This window comes from Acomys russatus, chromosome 24 (genome assembly GCF_903995435.1).
Source record: "Acomys russatus chromosome 24, mAcoRus1.1, whole genome shotgun sequence".
NCBI lineage: Eukaryota > Metazoa > Chordata > Mammalia > Rodentia > Muridae > Acomys > Acomys russatus.
The window spans coordinates 45,957,470-45,976,941 of NC_067160.1; the positions used below are offsets into that span (position 1 = coordinate 45,957,470).

The following is a 19,472-nucleotide window of genomic DNA, read 5'->3' on the forward strand; positions in this document are numbered from 1 at the left end:
TGTGTGTCCTCATAATCATAGAAAAGTTTCATTGGGAATTGATTGTTGGAGCAAAAAATAAAAATCCAAGTTTGCATCAATCTCATTTGATGGATGCAGTCACATGTTCATGGTAAGAACCTGAGCAGGAGAGGGTGGGTAGGTAGAGACTAGAATGTTCCAAGTCTTTGAGTTACCACACACTGGGGTGTGAGTAATCACACATTGGGGACTCTATCTCCTTTCTCTTGTGCACATGGCTCAACCTTTCTGTAAAATACACATAGCCACATTGAGATGTAACAAGAATAAATTAATAAAAAAAAATACACATAGCCACCTTGCAGAAGGAGGAGCCAAGGCTATAAGTAAAATGATTCTCTACAAAAATGAGTCTGCCCACCCACAGCTGTTCCTCTGGGCCATGTTGCCCCAGGCTTTGTGGGATAGGCCTGGCTCTGCCTCACACTTAGGTCAGCCTTTTCCATCTTACTGTGGGTGTCCTGGGAGAGGAAATGATAGGACTCGTCATGGGAGTATAGCAACCCCTGCAGACAGGCTCTAGTTCCAGAATGATGGCACCCACATCCTTGTCTCTCCAGGCCTCCTTGTCTCTCCAGGCCTCCTTGTCTCATTTATATAAATGCAGTGGCATCTCAGAGACTTGTGAGAATTAAGTAGTTCAATGAGTGTGACAAGCTTGTTCTAAGCATTCTATCAGGTGTTCCTAGTTGCATAGTATAAATGTAAGGGGCAAAGATTAGATAATTGAAGCCCTAGAGATTGGTTGATTTTGTAAAGAAAGAAATAATTGGGCAGTGGTTTATTTAGCATTGCTCGACTTTCCTTAACATGTCATCAGCACCACCATCACATAAGGAATTCAGAACACAAGGACGCAGGTTTTGTTCATCTAGGGCCTTCAGTGAGTTGGTTTCCCCTGGAAGCTTTCTCCTCCTCACAGTGGCATCTGCCTTTAATATACCACTTACCTATGTTGAGACCAGTTCATAGAAAACAGCTTAAAGCCTCCATGGTACTTTATGTAATCAAAGGGAGCAAGTACTTCTGACAAAGGTAAGACTCTCCCAAAGTCCCGCCATTCTCAATCTAATTCACAGTGGTTGAGTGTCAGTCACAGTAGAGAAACTGAGTAGTTGTGTGGCACTGTGGATAAAGCTTTTGTTTTCCAGGTTTTCCTTTCATCTCTTAGCCTGCTATTATAGATAAGGCCCATTCAGCAATGTTAAAACTGACTTCAGAAGAAACTCTGAATTAATAAACCTTTTCCAAAGGACGCTTAAATGAATTGAATTCTCGTCAAATGAAGGTAAAGGGCGGGCTGCAGAAGTCCTAGAGAAGAATGTAAAGAGCCTGACATGCCTGCGTTTCTTCTAGGACAAGATCCCTTCTAACCAAGTTCTTGTTTAAAATAGGAATAAGATTAGCAGAGGAAAGGTATAAGTCATTTCATAGTCTGTCCCCTATGTGCAAAATGCTTTTAATCATGACCTCTTTGGAGATATCTCTTGGAAACAAATAATAGGTGAAGTTTGGATCTACTAATGTGCAAAATGCTTCAGCTTCCTGGTAACTGCTTTAAAAGGGCCTCTGGCTATGTTAAGATGATCCTTTAAGGCTCACATTGATCTCTTGTATGAGTAGGTTCCTCACTTAACAAAAATTTTTAATGAGGAACAAGCAAAAAAAATGTGTGCACACCCATACTCATGTTGATTTCCACATCTATCACAAATGGAAGTGACTACCAGTATTTCATGGCTGTGGAACAGAAATACTTTCTTTAAAGAATTAAGGAACTCATCTGCCCAAGACAGTCTCTGCCCTCTTTTTCATCCTCTTTGTTTTACAGTGATTAACTCTCCTAAATTGATATTCACTTAGAGTCACTTTTAACTGAGGCCAGCCCCATGGGCCTGGGGACTTCTTTTCATAAACTCCTTGGGAGTGACTGGGTGTAGCCTGATGGGAGTGTTTCTATGGCAGTGATGATTGAAGAGAGACTCCCTTGGCCTAGGCAAATCCCACTTGGGATCTGGGCACATGTGGTTCTGTTTAACATCATGCTCAGCAGCTCATGGTACGAATTTGTGACCATCAGGCATTTACTGTTGATATGTGAGGTCACCACAGTAGGGGTGTTTGTCAACCAAATTAAACTTCCTCTTAATGACCTAAAATAATTGATTCGGAAGGCATTTAAATGGTCCAGGGCAATGTGTAAGCAAGCTGAAATCTGGCGTTTTCTGCACAAATTACTGTGTGCTGTTTGGTTTGTGTTTTGCTTTTGTTGAGAATAGCGTGGATGGACTGTGGCTTTTGGAGCATTAGTTGAATCAGATTTGAATCCAGCTCCAACATTTGTCTCTGTAACTGGGGCCAGTCACTGTGGTAGCCTTGTGTACATTCAGGTCTCCGTCAGCTAAATGCAGGTACATACCCAAAGGCTGACCATTAAATGTCAGGCACATGAGCAAGCTCTCATTCAGTGACAAATATTATTTTTTAATAGTTTATACAAAGTGGCCCAGCCATGATGAATAACCACATCTCACCTACCTCTTGCTAACCATTTTCTCTATGAACCACTGTTTCTACTAAACAAACAAACAAGATACATGAAACTGGAGAAGTAACCCTCTTTTTTCCTATCATTTGGCTCTCCGTTGAGCTCAAGATTAAAGTTGAACACGGAGATTTAGACTGTGAAAGGATATTTTGGCTATCCATTTACTAAGCGTAGGCCTTGGCAGGGGGAGCTTGGGAACATCACCCTGTGTTAGCGTGAAAACTAGGCAATGAGCTGGGCGGTGGTGGTGCACACCTTTGCAGAGGCAGGTGGATTGCTGTGAGTTCGAGGCCAGCCAAGGCTACACAGAGAGACCCTGTCTTGAAAAAGAAAAAAGAAAAGGAAAGAAAGTAAGCTAGGCATTAGCCTGAGGCCTTAAATATGGTTGGTAGTGCATTAAGACTTGTTGGAAGCCACCAACACCCCAAGAGTGTTTTCTACCAAAATGCTTTGGTCCATAAACCAGTACAGGCTGAGGCCTGTGGACACTTCTTCAGCCCATGCCAAACCCCAGTGCCCAGCAGTCAGTGCTGGGAAGAGTCCTCTTCAGTATGTGCCTGCAAATGTTTTGTACTGACCAAATGGGTTAAATTATAAATCTTTATAAGTACATGTTTGTACTACTCATCCCTAGCCTGAGGAGAGGAGAGGAGAGGAGAGGAGAGGAGAGGAGAGGAGAGGAGAGAGAGAGAGAGAGAGAGAGAGAGAGAGAGAGAGAGAGAGAGAGAGAGAGAGAGAGAGAGAGAGAGAGAGAGAGAGAGAGAGAGAGAGAGAGAGAAACGCTAAGATTTTTGGAAGTCATCCCAATTTTTAAAAATAAGAGAATTTGGACATTTTGGCATATGGGGTTTTTTAAATGAAATTTCATGGAACTGAAAACAGTCAATTTTAGGTTTCCAAAAATTGTTTTGATTTTCGTTGGTATAAATTTGCTGCACATGGTTTTGGGGGAAGTTCTAAAAGATACATTTAGGACTTAAAGATTAGGGTTTTTTTTTTTTCCTTTCTTTCTTTCTTTCTTTCTTTCTTTCTTTTTTTTGATTGGGTTTTAAAAGGTAGATTGTTGTGGGTTTGGTCCCCACCCCCAACTCAAAATTACAAAGTTCAGGAGGGCACAGTTTCACTTTTAGGGATGATTTCTGGAAGTAAGTCATTTCCTATTGCTGAGCAGTGACCATGGGACATCATTTCAGCACAACTGGACCCTGCCTACCCACTCCTCTTCTCCCACCTCGCAGCGAGTGTTCCATTAGCAGCAGCTGCTGTCGATCAGCACGTGAGTCACCTGTGTAGGGTCAGGCTTATTGCACGTCAAGGATCAACAGTGTCGGAAGAGAGGGAGATGCCCAGGAGGGGCTTCAGGCCACCTGCCGTGAGAGGATCAAAGGGTTGAAAGGTCAGAGGGCACGGCTCCCTTAACCATATCTGTCTGTGCAATAGCTGTTTCAGATTGTAAATCTTGGCAATTTCATTAAGTCCTCCTGGCTGCTACTGGGGCATTGAAATAATAAAATTTTATATCTGCTGCCTTTCCTGCCTCTAGCAGCCAGGTTGATATATTCTGTACAAGGTGGGTGTCTTATGAAAACCTTCCCTAGAATGATCAGAGCAGCACTAATGAATCCTCATATTGGGAAGTTAGAGTTCCCAGCATCTCATCCTTTGGAAAAAAATTTTAATAGGGAAAACAGTCCCCACAGAAGCCATGCAGCATCCTTTTGGATTTATAGAGTACCTCTTCTCCAGAAAGCAGATCCCCAAACCTTCTCTCTTGCCACATGCTTCCTCAAGCACTCGGGAGGTAAGGTGGGCCCAGCCAGCCCAGCTCCTACCTACACAGCCTTGTCATGGTGCTGTGTCTTCTCTGGGCAACCCTAGACATCTAGCCAAGTCCTCCGTCCCACCCATCAGAGCTTGGCTGCATTCTTTTAGCCATGTCTCCCAAATATGATTTCCAGCTATTCTTCCTACATCTTCAAAGTCCTGTGGGCCTACAGTTCAGATGCTCCTACACAAGACAGATCACAACACTGGCCATCCTTAACCGCCCACACATATATTTAAGGCCACCTATAGTTTGTTTGCAAAGTGAAAAGATTGTCACAATGAAGGTGCTGTTCCTGAAATTTCAAGTGCTCCTTTTCATGGGAGATCAGTTTCCTCTGATTAAGTCCGTAATTCTCACTAAGCCATGTTTATGGGGGCAATAAACAATGTTTCAACGTGCTTGTTAAGTTGGGTCTCCAACCTCTCCACTCTTTAAAAATTGACATTTCAAATAAAAGGCAGGTGGAGATGGTAGTTGGGGTTGGCTGGGCTTAGTGATGAATGAATGATGGCCAGTGGCAGTTGTGTAGGAGGAACGAGGCCTTGTTTTATGGTAGGGAGGCCCCAAACCATTTTGGGATTAGGGAGTCCATATCCTCTTAAACTCCTGGTGAAGCTCCTGAGTCCCCCGCCTTGTTGTTTCACATGGGATGGGTACTGTTGTGAAGCAGCAGATACATTACGAACTCACTGTTTAACTTTCCTGACAAATCTGTTCTGGTATTGATAGGCCTATTTTCTAGGTGATAAAGTTTAGAGAAGTTATATAGCTTGTCCAAAGTCACACAGTGAAAGACAAGGATTGAGCCAAGTTACTATACTGTGTGAAATGTTTTAACATGCAAAAGCAAAGATATTATACTGATTTTCTTTAAGGTCCACTTAACTATTTGCAAACTATCTGTGGTGGCCACAAGAGAAATATGTGACCCAGCTACTGTCCTCAATATGCGCTCAACACCAGACTCTGTGTGGGACAGTCCCAAGCTCAATTACTCTTCTTTTAGAGCTTCAGTTTGTTGTCTATGAAATAAATCCCCAATTTCTACTCCACAGGGATGCTGGACTTGAAGATTGTGGCTTCAGGAGAAATGGCAAAACTCAGTTTAGACAGGAAAGCCTACCAACATTGAGCTGGCTGGGAGCCCTGGAGGGAACCTGTGCACTTGGCAGTGACTCCCTGAGTCTTACTAGCTATGATTCCCAGCCCACAGAGAGGGGAACCAGTGTTCTGTGCCTTGCCTAGAGCTACCTAGCTTGCAGGTGAAAAGCTGGGACATCAACCTTGGGGCTTTCTGACCTCCCAGACAGCTAGCTCCAGGTACTTGTGGATATTCCACTGGGGCAAGGTCTCCTCTGTGTCAGGGTTTCCCTAGGACCCATCCCATGGAGGCTGGCAGCCCCTAGAGTTCAGAGTTCATAGTATAAATTGTCCCTGTGTCCCTATAGCCCAACAGTTCTTGTAAATGACTAAGGAATGTGAGTGGCCACTCAGAAGAGGCACCACTGGAGAGCAGGCTCTCTAGCTGTGTTAATGAGCGTCAGTGCTTACGACCTTGTGAGGTGGATTTGGCCTGACCTGGGAGTGTTTGCCCCACTTCTCTCCCCTGCCAAGCTTCTGTTTCTATTTAAAGCACTCTGGGAAATTCCAGTGGGTTCTTAAGGCTCTCTGAGCTGTGGGCTTAGATTTTAATTTTGTGGGGCAGGAAGGAGCCCATCAGTGACTCCTGGCTCCAAAGCCACTGCGTTTATCAACTGCTTGGCAGTTTAGTGACCTCTGGGGCGGAGAAAGGAAAGGAAGGTGTCACTTTTCCTCTGTCTTTACCCAAGATTTCAGAAGAGTAAAGAGCTTAGGATCCCTTTTGCCCCTCCTCTTCCCATCTATATTTGCATCTTTCCTCTTTGCTTTCCTCCTAGGAGGCCTCCGCCTTCCCAAGCTGTTCTTTGTTATGCGCTCATATGTATGCGCATGCATTTGGCTCCATTTTATATGTGCTGGGTAGTACAAAGAACACTGCAACCCATGTGCGTGTTTGTTCTCTGACACATCAGTTTCTAACAACACCGACATTATTTCATCTCTTTAACCTTGGTTTCCTCATCCATCAAATGGGTATGATATTCCAGGAAAAAATAAACCCTCTTAAGGTCTATCATGGTTGTCAGAAGAAACAGTTGTGTCAAATTAAGTAGGGGGATGCAGGGATATTGCGGTTCAACTCTGTTTAAAGCTAAGCCCTGTGCTTCTGAGCCATGGATCTTTAATCTCTGACCCTCTTTGTCATATAAAGATATCTGAGATTACGATGACATACACAAAAGGTTGGGCCACACAAGGATACAACTAATGGCTGTCATTGTACTGTTGTGGACATTGTGGGTACAAAGTGCATAAGAGCTCTGGCACTTGCCAGCCCGTAAAGATTTGCTGTGACTGTCAAGTTTTGCAACCCCAGGCATACAGTTAGATAACAAACTATTGAGATGTCATTTGGAGGTTACTTTTAACTATATCCTCTACCTTCAAAAAAATTTTTTAAATAAATAAATAAAAGGCAACCTACTGCTAAAAGTCTTACTTGAGAAGGCATCTTAGCTGAGTCAGGAGACAAGTCAGTTACCCTTCCCCAGAGGGATGAACTGAGTGAGCCTAGGCTTTATTTGAACCAGAGCATAGTGGTCATGGTTATGAGGGTATTGAATCCTATCAGAACAGTGTGTTGCTGGGCAGTGGTGGCGCACACCTCTAATTGCAGTACTCTAGAGGCAGAGGCAGGTAGATCTCTGAGTTTGAGGCCAGCCTGGTCTACAGAGTGAATTCCAGGACAGCCAGTGCTATCCAGAGAAACCCTGTCTTAAAAACAAAACAAACAAATAAAACCCCAGTATGTCAGGGACCTGAAAGATGGTTTGGTGGGTAAAAGTGCTTGCTGTGCAAGCCTGAGGTCCTGAGTTCAATCCCTGGAGCCCACATAGCAGAAGAAAAGAACTGACTCGCCTAGGCTAGCCTCCATATATTGCTCCATGCCACACATATAACAACAAGTAATAGTGAAAAAGATGAAAACAAAAAATCAAGTTTCATCCTGCACACCTTCCTCACCTCCAGTTATCCCATGTTGGGCTCTTTGGTGTTGCCACAGCGGGGCTATGCTGAGTAGATGGTGCAAATACAGGTACAAAATACGTATTTGTTTGTTCTTCTAAAAATGCTCTTACAGTCGTATATAGATTGTGTCTATGGACCTATATTATGGATTTAAAACATGGGACTCAACTGGTTTTAAAAAGCTTCTCCTGGGCCCTTAATATCCAGGCCTGCCTCTCTTGTTCTTGCTGTTCCTACTCCATCCTACTGCTTTCTCCTGCCAGGCTATCTTGGGAACATGAAAGTGTCTCAGTGGGACCCCAGTCAATCTTTGCTTTACACCTCTAAAGGGAGACAGGACAGCCTAAAGAAGTTGTATCCTATAGGTGTTTCCTGACATTGGTATGTACTATCAATAAAATTATTAATAGAATTAGCAAGGACAAATTAATACCTATATACCAGATACTACCCTAAATATCATAATACATATTTACTCATTTAGTTCCCAAAACAAGCTGGTGAGACCATGTTACCACTTTTTGCTAATATATTAGAGTTAAAGGGGAAAGTGTACTTGTCCTAAGTATGTGGTGAGCTGAGTCTGTGATGGACACACACTGTGTTCCCACCACCCAGATGCAGAGAGAGCATTACAACCTCATCAACCCTCTCTGTACCAGCTCTACCCAATTTTCCTCCAGCCTACTGGTAACCACTGTCCTGGATATGACTGTCTCTTCTGCTGCTTCACTGAGCAGCCAGTTCAACAGATAAAGGGTCTAAGTGACTTGCCCAAAGCATGGAGACTGAGTTACAACTCAGATATAGTGTGGCCCCAGAGCATGAGCCAGAGCCAGGAAAACAACAGCAAACTAGTTGTGGGGGGGGGGGGGATCTTAATTATAATAGCATAAAGTCATGACAGTAAAGTCTTACTAGTTTAACTTTTTCTCCTCAGAGCTATAACCCCTTTATTGACATACCTGTCTAATCACAAAGGGAAAACCTTTCTCTAAAGTAGCCCACGTACTGGCGCTTAGTACAGACAGATACTGTGCTGAATTCCTCACACATGCTGCGCACACATGTTGTGTGGCTACACAACAACAGCTAGGTAGCTTTATCCCCACTTTGTAGATGAGAAAATTACAGCTCAGGAGAACTTGCTGGAAGTCACAGTCCTGAGGCAAGGCTTGGATCAACTGGTCTGATTCCAAGACCTGCCGTCTTTCTTCCTGAGTTAATGCCTGCTGTCCCTGTCCACTGTGAATTCATCCTGTGCTAATTAATCATGGTAATTTTACATGGTTGTTATCATCACCATCATCATTGTTATTCCCATCGTACTTCCTGGAGCAGACTCCAGTTTGCTTACAATGGCTTTGCATGGTCCATGTGGGTTTGCATTGACATCTGCTACAAGGCTGGACTCCCAGTAGAATGGAGCCAATCACAGCTGGTCTGCTCTTTCCCCAGCTAAGGAATTTGTACCTTTGCCCAACTCTGTGCTGGACACTGGAGAACAATGAAGTATGGCCCTGCCCCAGAGGTGGGCGTAGTATAAGGATAACAGAAAAGACTCAACACAATAACCCCCAACACACACACACCTCCATCCTGGTATAGGAACACTGCCCTCCATTACAGTCTGTCAGAGGGGACTGAGGTGAGTAGAGCTGGGCCCTGCTCCTCAACTTGCAGTCAGTTGGCTTCCGTGCCGGCACCACTTGCTCCCAGTATTTACATCCCTCCATTCTGTTTAGAGCCATCATTTCCTTAATTTTATATGGCCTTGCTGTGAATCCTGCCTTTTCACTAACTGCCCAATCCCTTTCCTGGACATTAGGTATGTAGACATACCCTAAGAGGGCACAAGATAAGCTCTTACATTGACATAAAGGATCCAAAGTCTTCAGGGTGGCCCTGGGAAGTTCCCTCTTGTCCTTTCTATGTCTGCTGTGAGTTTATTCTGTTTTCTAGACATCATTCTGATAGGTTGTCAACTACACTGAAGTTGTACAGCAAACCATCCATTTAAAGTATATAGTTCAATGATTTTTGACAGTTTTGAAGCTACCACTGTAATGAAGATTTGGCACATTCAATCACCCCTAAAAGGACATTAGTTTTTAACTTAAACGCTTACCTTGCACTTCCTGTGTGCCAGGCACTACTTAAATATGTTTAAAATGTTAGCCCGTTTAGTCCTCATAGCAAGCTGATAGGATAGTATCTTTATATGAACCCAGAAGAAAGAAAACAGGTATGGGAAGATTGACTTGCCCAGGTTGGTATAGCTGTTGTGGTTAAGTAGAACTCAGACTAGATGTGAGATCTGTGCTGCTCACCTATGGGTTCTGTTCCTTCTCTCTCCCATCCCCCACCTTCATTTATTTATTCATTTACTCATTTAAGAATTGTCTGCTGTGGGCCAAGTATTGGGGTAGGAACTTAAGTAGGAAACTCAGAGACAAGCAAAGGATCAGTGAGTTAGTACTGCATAAGTAAACCTAGATCAACATGTTATTCTGATTGTCCTAATAACTGCACCATGCAGGCTGTCAGGGTGCCTGACCCCAGAGCCACCAAGTTCTGGAAATCATGCAGAAACCTCTACAACACATGAGTATACCACTGAGTGTCTTAGTCAGGGTTTCTGTTGCTGCAACAAATCACCATGACCAAAAGGCAAGTTGGGGAGGGAAATGTTTATTCAGCTTACACTTCCAGATCATAGTATATTATTGGAGGAAGTCAGGACAGGAACTCAAGCAGAGCAAGAACCTGGAGGCAGGAGCTGATGCAGAGGCCACGAAGGAGTGCTGCTTACTGGCTTGCTCCCCATGGCTCACCCAGGCTGCTTTCTTATAGCACCCAAGACCATCAGCCCATAATGAACTGGGCCCTCCTCCAACAATTACTAGATAAGACAGACTTGCCTGCAGCCCGATCTTATGAATAGCATTTCTTTTCTTTGTTGTTTGTTTTTGGTTTTTGAGACAGGGTTTCTTTGTGTAGCCTTGGCTGTCCTGGAATTAGCTCCGTAGACCAAGCAGGCATCAAACTCACAGAGACTGCCCTGTCTCTGCCTCCTGAGTGTTAATTTTAAAGGTGTGTGCCACTACCACCACCTCCACTGCCATCACCAACCAAACATACTTGAAGGCATTTCTTAGTTAAGGTTCCCTCCTCTCCAGTAACTTTAGCGTGGGTCAAGTTGACATAAAACTTGCCAGCACAGTGAAGATAGGGCTAGGATTGTCCTCTTTTTTCAGCTGGGATCCTGGAGGATTTGTGATGTCCAGTGCAGTGCTTAAGGCTACCTACATGGTATGGATGAGCTACAGATGACTCTTAGAAAACTGGCATTTCTAAGGTTTATTCCCTTTCCTAAAGGAATCATTTCCCTCCCCAACTTGTTTTTTGATTGCAGTGATTTGTAGCAGCAACAGAAACCTTAAGACACTCAGTGGTATTTAGAGATGCTAATGTGTGGTAAAGAGTTTCTGATCTGTCCATTTCTGATCATCCCATGTGCTGGAAATTGCCCCTTGCCTGGCTCAAAGACAGGGATCAAGCTAAGACTTTGACAAAAATACACAGGAAAAACATTTTAATGTTTTAATGAATAATATTGATGGGATACTGTTGTTTCTGTGTTTAGAAGTGTCATTTGGAAAGCTGGCACATATATCAGTGTTGTCTTGGGGGATTTTTTGTTGTTGGTGGTGGTGGTGATGGTGATGGTGGTTTTTTCCCCCTTCTTCTTCTTTCCATTCTGAGGAGAAGCCTATGGAGTCTGGTGGGGGGAAGGGTTTGCAGCTGGCAGGAGCCTTGGCATATGCTGTAACTAAAAAGAGAGGGAATGTGTTGGTGGGACAAGCTACCGGAGAGCTGTCTCGGTGTGCTGCGGTACTCGTAAGTCTTCTAATTGGGGAGGATTTTTGGAGGACTATTTTGACATCTGCTCGTGTCTTTGCTGATTTTTCTTCACTTAGAGTAGGAAACACAAGCTGTGGATAAAATGGCTTTAAAATAATTGGAAGAAAAGATATCTCTCCAAGTTGAATTCACCAGGGACACTTCTTAAGGAGTGGGAACTAAAATCCACTTCTAGGAATCTGTCCTGAAGCACAGAGCTCCCAGCCTTCAGACTTCATGGCCATGTCATATATATTAATGTCTTAAATGCTGCAGGTAATGTTCAGCCAAGTGGCCTTGGTTAAGTTTGCCTCCGTGTAGCAGAACACTCTGGAACAATTAGTAACTGTCACTTAGCTTTTAATGAAGTAGAGTATTGCTTATGCTGTAATCAATGAAAAAAAGGGGGAGGGGAGCGATAGGGAAGAGAATACGCAAAAGGAAATAATTTAGAAGGATGGCTCCAAGTGGTAACCTTCTTCCTGCATAGTAAGCATATGTAATTTTTATGTTGCAAAAGGCAAGTGTGGTTTTGCACAGGAGAAAGCAGGCCCTGAGAGAGTCAGCTGTGCCTGCCCCCCCCCCCCATGCACAGGTGTTCACTGGGATTCTATCCATGGGTCTGGGAGTCTCCTCAGAGAAGTGTTAGAGTCAGACTCTTCCTCAGCCAGGTCTGCTGCCCTCACTAGCTGTGTGGCACTCGGCACTTTGCTTAGTCTCTGAGCCTCCATCTTTGCCTTGAAGATGTCTCCTGCATAATGTTGAAGAGAAGTGAGCTAGCACTCAGGAGCCATCCTTCTCTCCCAGCACTCCCACTCACACAGCCTTTCAGGAGAGAGCACCCTCCAGCCAAGCTGCCTGTGATTCTTTCCTTGGGAACTCTGAGCTTCAGGAAGCCCCTTGAGCCCATGCCAGCCCCTTTAGAAGAGGCCTTGCCACCAGCAGGGCAGCATTGTCCCATGAGAGGAAACTGCCGACCCAGCTCCTGCCTGGAGCCCAGTGCTGGGGACAATTCAGTTACTAAGGGGACCCTGGCCTGCTAAGTCAAGAAAGGAGGCCAGGGTTTTTCCTCTTCTTCAGCCTGCTGCCATTGTTGAAAAAGTAAACACTCCACTCAGCTTAACCAGCGAGTCCTCCAGCCAGGAGTGGAAGGAAATCAAAAGCCTGTTCCAGCCCAGCCTCAGAGAGGCCACAAGGGTTGGTCTCTGCTGCTGGGGAAGCTCTGGGAACACAGAAACAAGGCACAATTCTGCTCAAAACTCAACACCCACTCACAATGCCTTTCAGCCCCAGGACAGCTCTCCAGTGGCCATCACCTCCTGCCCCTCTGTTTGCAGCTATTGGGCGGCTAAGATGAGGCAAGGCGAGAGATTTAGGGTACCATGGTCCTCAGCTCAGTACCCACAGCCTGGTATCCCTCGTCGCTCTTATTCTGCCTCTGATGACAATTGTCAGCCTTTGAAGTGAGAGCCAAGCTGTTTCCATCAACAAGCCATTGCTACCGCAGCTCTTCTGACAATACATAATAAAAAGTGATGATAATAATAGCTGCCATATATTAAGACCTACTGAGTGCCTAGCCCAGGACATATATGACCTCTGATCTTCATGACAGCCTAGAATAGTGGTTTTCAACCTGTGGGTCATGACCTCTTTGACAAACGTATCTTCAAAAATATTTACATTATGATCCATAACAGTAATAAAATTATATTTATGGAGTAGCAATGAAAATAATCATGTGGGTGGGGCACACTGGTACAAGCCTTTAATCCCAGCTCTCGGGGAGGCAGGGGCAGGTGGATCTCTGTGAGTTTGAGGCCAGTATGGTTTACAAAGAGTATAGGACAACAAAGGCTACACAGAGAAACCCTGTTTGGAAAAACTAAAACAAAACAAAAGGCAAAACCTACTGAAAATAATCATATGGTTGTGGATCAGCCCAACCTGAAGGGCTATATTAGAGGCTCACAGCATTAGGAAGGTTAAGAACTACTGGCCTAAAAAAATAAAGAAATAAAAAATTTAAAAATTAAAAAAAAAGAACCACTGCCTAGAGGGATGGTAGGAAGTGAGGGGCACAGCTAGTCCAGTTTTCCAGGTGAAGCCATTCAGTTAGATGTGCCACCAGAGCAAGCCTCATCACTGCATGGAGCCTCCATCTCTTATCTCTGAAATGGGTGGTAACATCACACCTTCTGGTTTCTGATAGAAAAGAAAACACTGGTAGAGTAGACAGTTGTGAGCTCTGAAATGTGTATGCCCTTAGTAGGAGGCATGATTGTGGTTGACCTTCATGTAACTTCCTTGTACACCCAAGTATTTAACCTACTGAGGTGTGCAGCAAGACTGCTAAGTTCTGAAGTCCCCTGTGAGTCTCAATATGCTCTGCAAATAGGGCTTGTGTTCATTAAGACACACACAGTTCTAGGGAGCCACTCAGCAGCTATGTTATTATCAACATTCTCATTTTCACGCAGCCTACAAATAAAGCTGCATTTAATAGAATGGTGGGTTTCAGAAGGGAGAGGAAATGCATTAGTCAAGAGTCTTGTTGGATCTCTCTAGTTCTCCATCAATGGAAAATATTTAGTAGATGCTTACAAGATGATCCATAGGTTTGGGGACTGCTCCCTGGCTCCTGGAAGAGTCTATAGCAAGAGTTAGTGACTCTGGCCATTACACGGAAAGATTCTAGGACTCTATTTCTTGACTTTTTCTTTTTTTAATCAGTGTAAGAGTCTCTGACCAGCATATGACATCCTCCAGCTAGGAAGATCCTTGAAATGTTTATTTAGGTTCCATGATGTGTCCTAGAAGTGAGGGTCAGAATGTCAGACAATGTCTGCAACATCATCTGTCTGTCTGTCTGTCTGTCTCTCTCTCTCTCTTTCCCTTTCTGTGTCTGTCTGTCTGTCTATCTCTCTCTCTCTCTCTCTCTCTCTCTCTCTCTCTCTCTCTCTCTCTCTCTCTCTCTCTCACACACACACACACACACACACACACACACACACACACACACACACACACACACACAGGCCCCAGGGCATGTTACCTAGCCTCTGTGAGGTTTGGGGGTAGGGAGCAGGAGTGATCATGTAAGTTGGAGAATTTTTGTGACTGTTAAATGAGCAACAAAGGTGAGCCATATATCCCTGGCGCTGTGGCAAAGTAAGCCTTTATTCAGTGGTGATACTGTTCTTCCTTATAGAAGGCCAAGAGGAAGTAACCTGTGTTCTGGTAGCAGTTCCCGTAATTCTGGATTTTCTTTACTTGCAGAAGGTCAGAAACATGGCCCTAGATGATGTTGTAATCTTAAACGTGGACACCAACACCCTGGAAACCCCTTTTGATGACCTCCAGAGCCTCCCAAATGATGTGGTGGGTATTCCTGTGTGCTTGTGCTGATTCTTGGCCTGGGAGAGGTGGGGAGTCTGTGGTACAGGGCCTAGTATACATCAGGACAATAGTAGTATACACTATTCAATAACTCTATCAAAAAATTTTCCTTACAATGTAGGACTTCCTGAAGATGGCAAATTGCAAGGTGCCTTTTTGGTGAAATGAACTGGCTGTGAGGATGTAAAGTAACTTGAGTAAATTATTTTCCCTCTCTCAGCCTCAGTTTCCTACTTTGAAAGAGAAATACCGGAAAGGTGCTTAGGGTTATTATGGCAGATGTGGTAATATTGATCTGATGCCTGACAACAAGGAAAACAAAGGTGAAACACCAGCAGTCTCAAGAAGACTAGCATACATGCAACTGGGGTCCCAGAAAGTGAGGAAAGTGGGAGAAGACAGAAATAAAATTTAAAGAGTTTATAGTCAGCTTTCAAAAGTTTTGATGAGAGTCAAAAACTAAGATCTCTGAGAAGCTCAGTGAGTGTGGTGGGTTTGTATGAAATGTCCCTCATAAGTCTCAGCATTTGAACACATGGTCTCCAGTGGGCTGTGTGAGGGGATTAGATGTGGCCTTACTGGAGGAAGTATGTCATTTAGGGCAGATTTCAAAAACTTACACCATTTCATGTTAGCTTTCTCTGCCTCCTGCTTGTGGATCAAGATGTAAACTCTCAGCTGCTTGTCCAGCCACCTGCCACCATGTGCTCACTCCTCTATGGTAGATTCTTAACTCTCCAGAGCCATAAGACCAGTTAAACTCTGTCATTTGTAGGTTGCCTTGGTCCTGGTGTTTGATGACAGCAGTAGAAGTGTAGCTAAGACAGAGAGCCTGGTACAGGCACACCAGACTTTACAAAACCCGCACAGTGGAGCATTATTTTGATTTCTCGGAGCCAGTGATAAAGGAACAGGTCTAAAGTTAGCTAGAGGAAAGGGGGAAAGTTTCTAAAAGAAAGCAATACTTCCAGCAGAGAACTATATCGGAAACTCTGTAAGCCATGAACATAGTGGGGCAATATTTTTCTGAAGCACAAGTTTTCTTTTCTTTGTTTTGTTTTTCAAGTCAAGGTTTCTTTGTGTAGACCTAGGTGTCCTGGAACTTGCTCTGTACACCAGGCTGGCCTCAAATTCTGAGATCCTCCTGCCTCTGCCTCTTGGGTGCATGGATTAAAGGCATGCACCACCACACCCAGTGAAAGACAAGTTCTCAATCTAAGTACTCTCTATCCACTAAAAATGTGCTTTCAAAGATGAAAGAAAATTTCTTTAAACATTTTTTCAGATAACAACAACAAAACCCAGATAAATGCTTGTAATCGGATCTGAGCTTTAAGAAATGTCAAAGGAAGTTCTTGGAGATTAGGGTAACTAACGTAAGGAAGCATATATGACAAAGGATTGAAGACACCCAGAAACTTTAAATGCATAGGTCAGTGTAAGAAGTGTATGTTCTCATTTTTAATTTTTATAAAAAAAATAACCAGGCACTCAAGTAAAAAATAATAGCAATATAGTGTATGTTATTGCATAAACAGAGGTAAAGTACATGACAGCAGGGTCACAAAATAGAGCCTGGAAGTATCCTTTATTGGTTTTTATGTTCTATAGAAACTGTTGTGACGTTGTTGGAAGGTGGACGGTAGCAAGTCAGAGATGTATATTGCTGACTCAGAGACCACCAGAAGAGAAAAAGAGAGTTTCATACAGCCAGCCAATGATGAATGTTCTGAGTATTTTCCAGGAAGAATAAAAATAGCACACATAGTTTGGTGGTGGTGGTGGTGGTGGTAGTAGTGCATGCCCTTAATCCCAGCACAGGTGAATCTCTGTGAGTTTGAGGCTGGCCTGGTCTACAGAGTTCCAGGACTGCCAAGGCTTTGTAGAGAATCTGAGAAGAACCAGTTTTCAGCACATGACACCCCAAGGCCAAGTTTTCAGCACAAAGAAAATTCATTTGCCCCAGAGGGACAAAGACAGACAGGAGATAGAGGAAGAGGGAGAAGGGGATGGGAACCAAGGAGAGAAAAAAGGAGTATTTGCCCAGGAGTGGGACAAAGGAAAGCTTCTGGATAGAGAAGAGACAGACATTGTCCATAGGCAAATGGCAGTTTATAAAGGTAAAATGAGAAACCCTGTGCTAGGGTGAGGTGTTTAATTTTGATTGGACATATTAATCAGGGCAGCCAATGGGAGATTTTTGATTGCTGGGATAGCTGGACCTTGGTAGTCAGCCTCAGGAGGAAGTGGCCAAATAAGGGCATAGACCTTGGGGACTAGCTTTAGGAATGTAATGGTGTTTAGCAAGACAGAGAGACTGGAGAAGAAGGGAAAGGCTTTCCAGAGCCACGTTTGCCATGCTTAGGATGGCTAGAATCCCTTCAGAAACCTTGTCTCAAATAAAATAAAATAAACGAAAAGGCACACACAAACAGAAATATTAAAAGAGTGATGAGTTTGTCCTGCTATTGACAGTAGCATTAAACATGCCTTTTAGGGGTTATTTTTCTTGTCCCTGTGACAAAATTATTGACAAAATCATCTTAATGGAGTTAAATTTTATTCTGGTTCATGGTATTCAGAGGGTTATAGTTCATCAGGACTGGAAAACATGCCTGGGTTGGAGTCAGATGTGTAGGCAAGTCCTCTAAACATGAGCCTATGAATGACACTCCAGACTAGAACCACACCACACATCTAAATACTCCATTTAAACAGTTAATTACTTCTGATTGTATACTAGCTATAAAAAATTCACTGTGTGTAATGTGTATTGGTTTGTACATGTACATGAAGGCTAAAGATCAATGTTCAGTCTTTTTCCTCAATAGCTTTCTACCTTTTTCTTTTTTAAGGGTTTTTTGTTTTGTTTTGTTTTTTATTTTTGTTTTTCTGTTGTTGCTGCTGTTGTTGTTTTGTTCTGTTTTTTTAATGTATGTGGGTGTTTTGCCTGTATATATGTCTATATTACCATGTGCTGCAGTTCCCAAAGAGGCCAGAAGATGGCATTGCATCACTTGGACTGGAGTTTGGGTTTGGGGGTAGGGCAGGGGGGACGTTGTTACTGTTTCGAGACAGGGGTTCTTTTTGTAGCCTTGGCTGTCCTGGACTCACTTTGTAGACCAGGCTGGCCTTGAACTCAAAGATCCACCTGCCTCTGCCTCCCTGAGTGCTGAGATTATAAGTGTGCACCACCACACCCAGCTCTGGAACTGGAGTTGTAAGTTTCTGTGTGGGTGTTAGGAATCAAACCTAGATCCTCTGGAAGAATAGCCAATTGCTAAGCCATCTCTCCAGCCCCCCCCCCCTTTTTTTTTTTTTGAGACAGGGCTGCTACTGAACCTGAAGCTCACTGATTCATTCAGCTTACTGTCTGGCCTGTGAGCTCCGGAGATTCACCTGCCTCTGCGCTCTCAGTCCTGGAGTTACAGATGTCTGTTGCCACATCCAACTTTTACTTAGGTTCTGGGAATCCAAACTTAAGTCATCGTGCTTGCTTATTGAGCCATCTCCTCAACTCCATGAATTCCTCGTTATAGATTAAGATTAAAAAATGAAAAAATGAGGGCTACAGAGATGGCTTAGCAATTAAGAGACCATGCTACTCAATCGTGAAGACCAGAGTTAGGATCATAGAACTGCCACCCACATCAGGAAGCTCACGAACACCTGTAACTCCAGCTCCAAGAGATCAGTGCCCTCTTCTGACCTCTGTGGGTACCCATACCCATACATACACACACACACACACACACACACACACACACACACACACACCACATAAATAAAAAATTTTAAGTTAAAGAATAGAAGCATTATATCATGTAGTCACTAATTAAAAGAGAGGCCAGGGTTCCATACAGAGGAAAAGCAAAGTGCTCTTCTTTCCAGGAGGGCATTCAAACTAACATGTAGGCTAGAGCAATTTGCTTCAAATAAGTAAATAGTTTGCTCAGAGGGTAATAAGATGAATGGACATGAAGCAAAGGAGGGGGGGCGGGCTATTGAGGGAAGAAGGAGCCCAGCAAGAAGGGCCATGTAGATAGGGAGGGCCAGGCTGGAGAGATGGCTCAGCGGTAAAAGCTAGGCTCACAACTAGAAGTACAGATGGCGAGGGCCATGAGTAGAAATGATAAGAACTGTACACGAAAATGCCATTGTGAAACCCATTGTGCTACATACTAACATAAAGATTAACTTAAAATAGGGTTTGCAAGCTGGGCATGGTGGTGCAGGCCTGTAATCCCAGCACTCTGGGAGTCAGAGATAGGCAGATTTCTGTGAGTTCAAGGCCAGACTGGTCTACAGCCAAGACTACACAGAGAAACCCTGTCTCAGGAAAATAAAGAGGGCTGGGGTGAGGGTTGCAAAGAAAACCGTAGTAAGTTTTATGGATAAACATCCAGGATTTGGGTTTAGTTTAACATGACAATGGTGTTATGTGGCTGTCATGTGACCCAATGTAATGTGATAGAAAGATTCTTTATGCCCATGTTCTTTCCAAGATGTATTCTAATTATGAAAAACTTATACATACTCAAATTTTAGAACATTCTACAACATAGCTGATCAGTGTATGTCAGTGTCATTAAAAAAAAAAAAAAAAGACTGAGAAGCAGTCATGCAGCAGAGGAGACAGAAGCATGACAACAAAGGGCAGTGAGG

General features: G+C 43.7%; 1 protein-coding gene across 7 annotated transcripts in view; it reads left to right on the top strand.

The window, feature by feature from the left end:
- Window positions 1-19,472, top strand: part of Dennd1a (DENN domain containing 1A) — a 488,183-nt gene that overhangs the window by 309,416 nt on the left and 159,295 nt on the right. For all 7 annotated transcript variants that reach the window (XM_051166832.1, XM_051166835.1, XM_051166833.1 and 4 more), the window contains one exon: window positions 14,688-14,789. In XM_051166832.1, coding sequence (XP_051022789.1) covers window positions 14,688-14,789 — 102 coding nt within the window. The remainder of the gene's footprint in view (window positions 1-14,687; window positions 14,790-19,472) is intronic.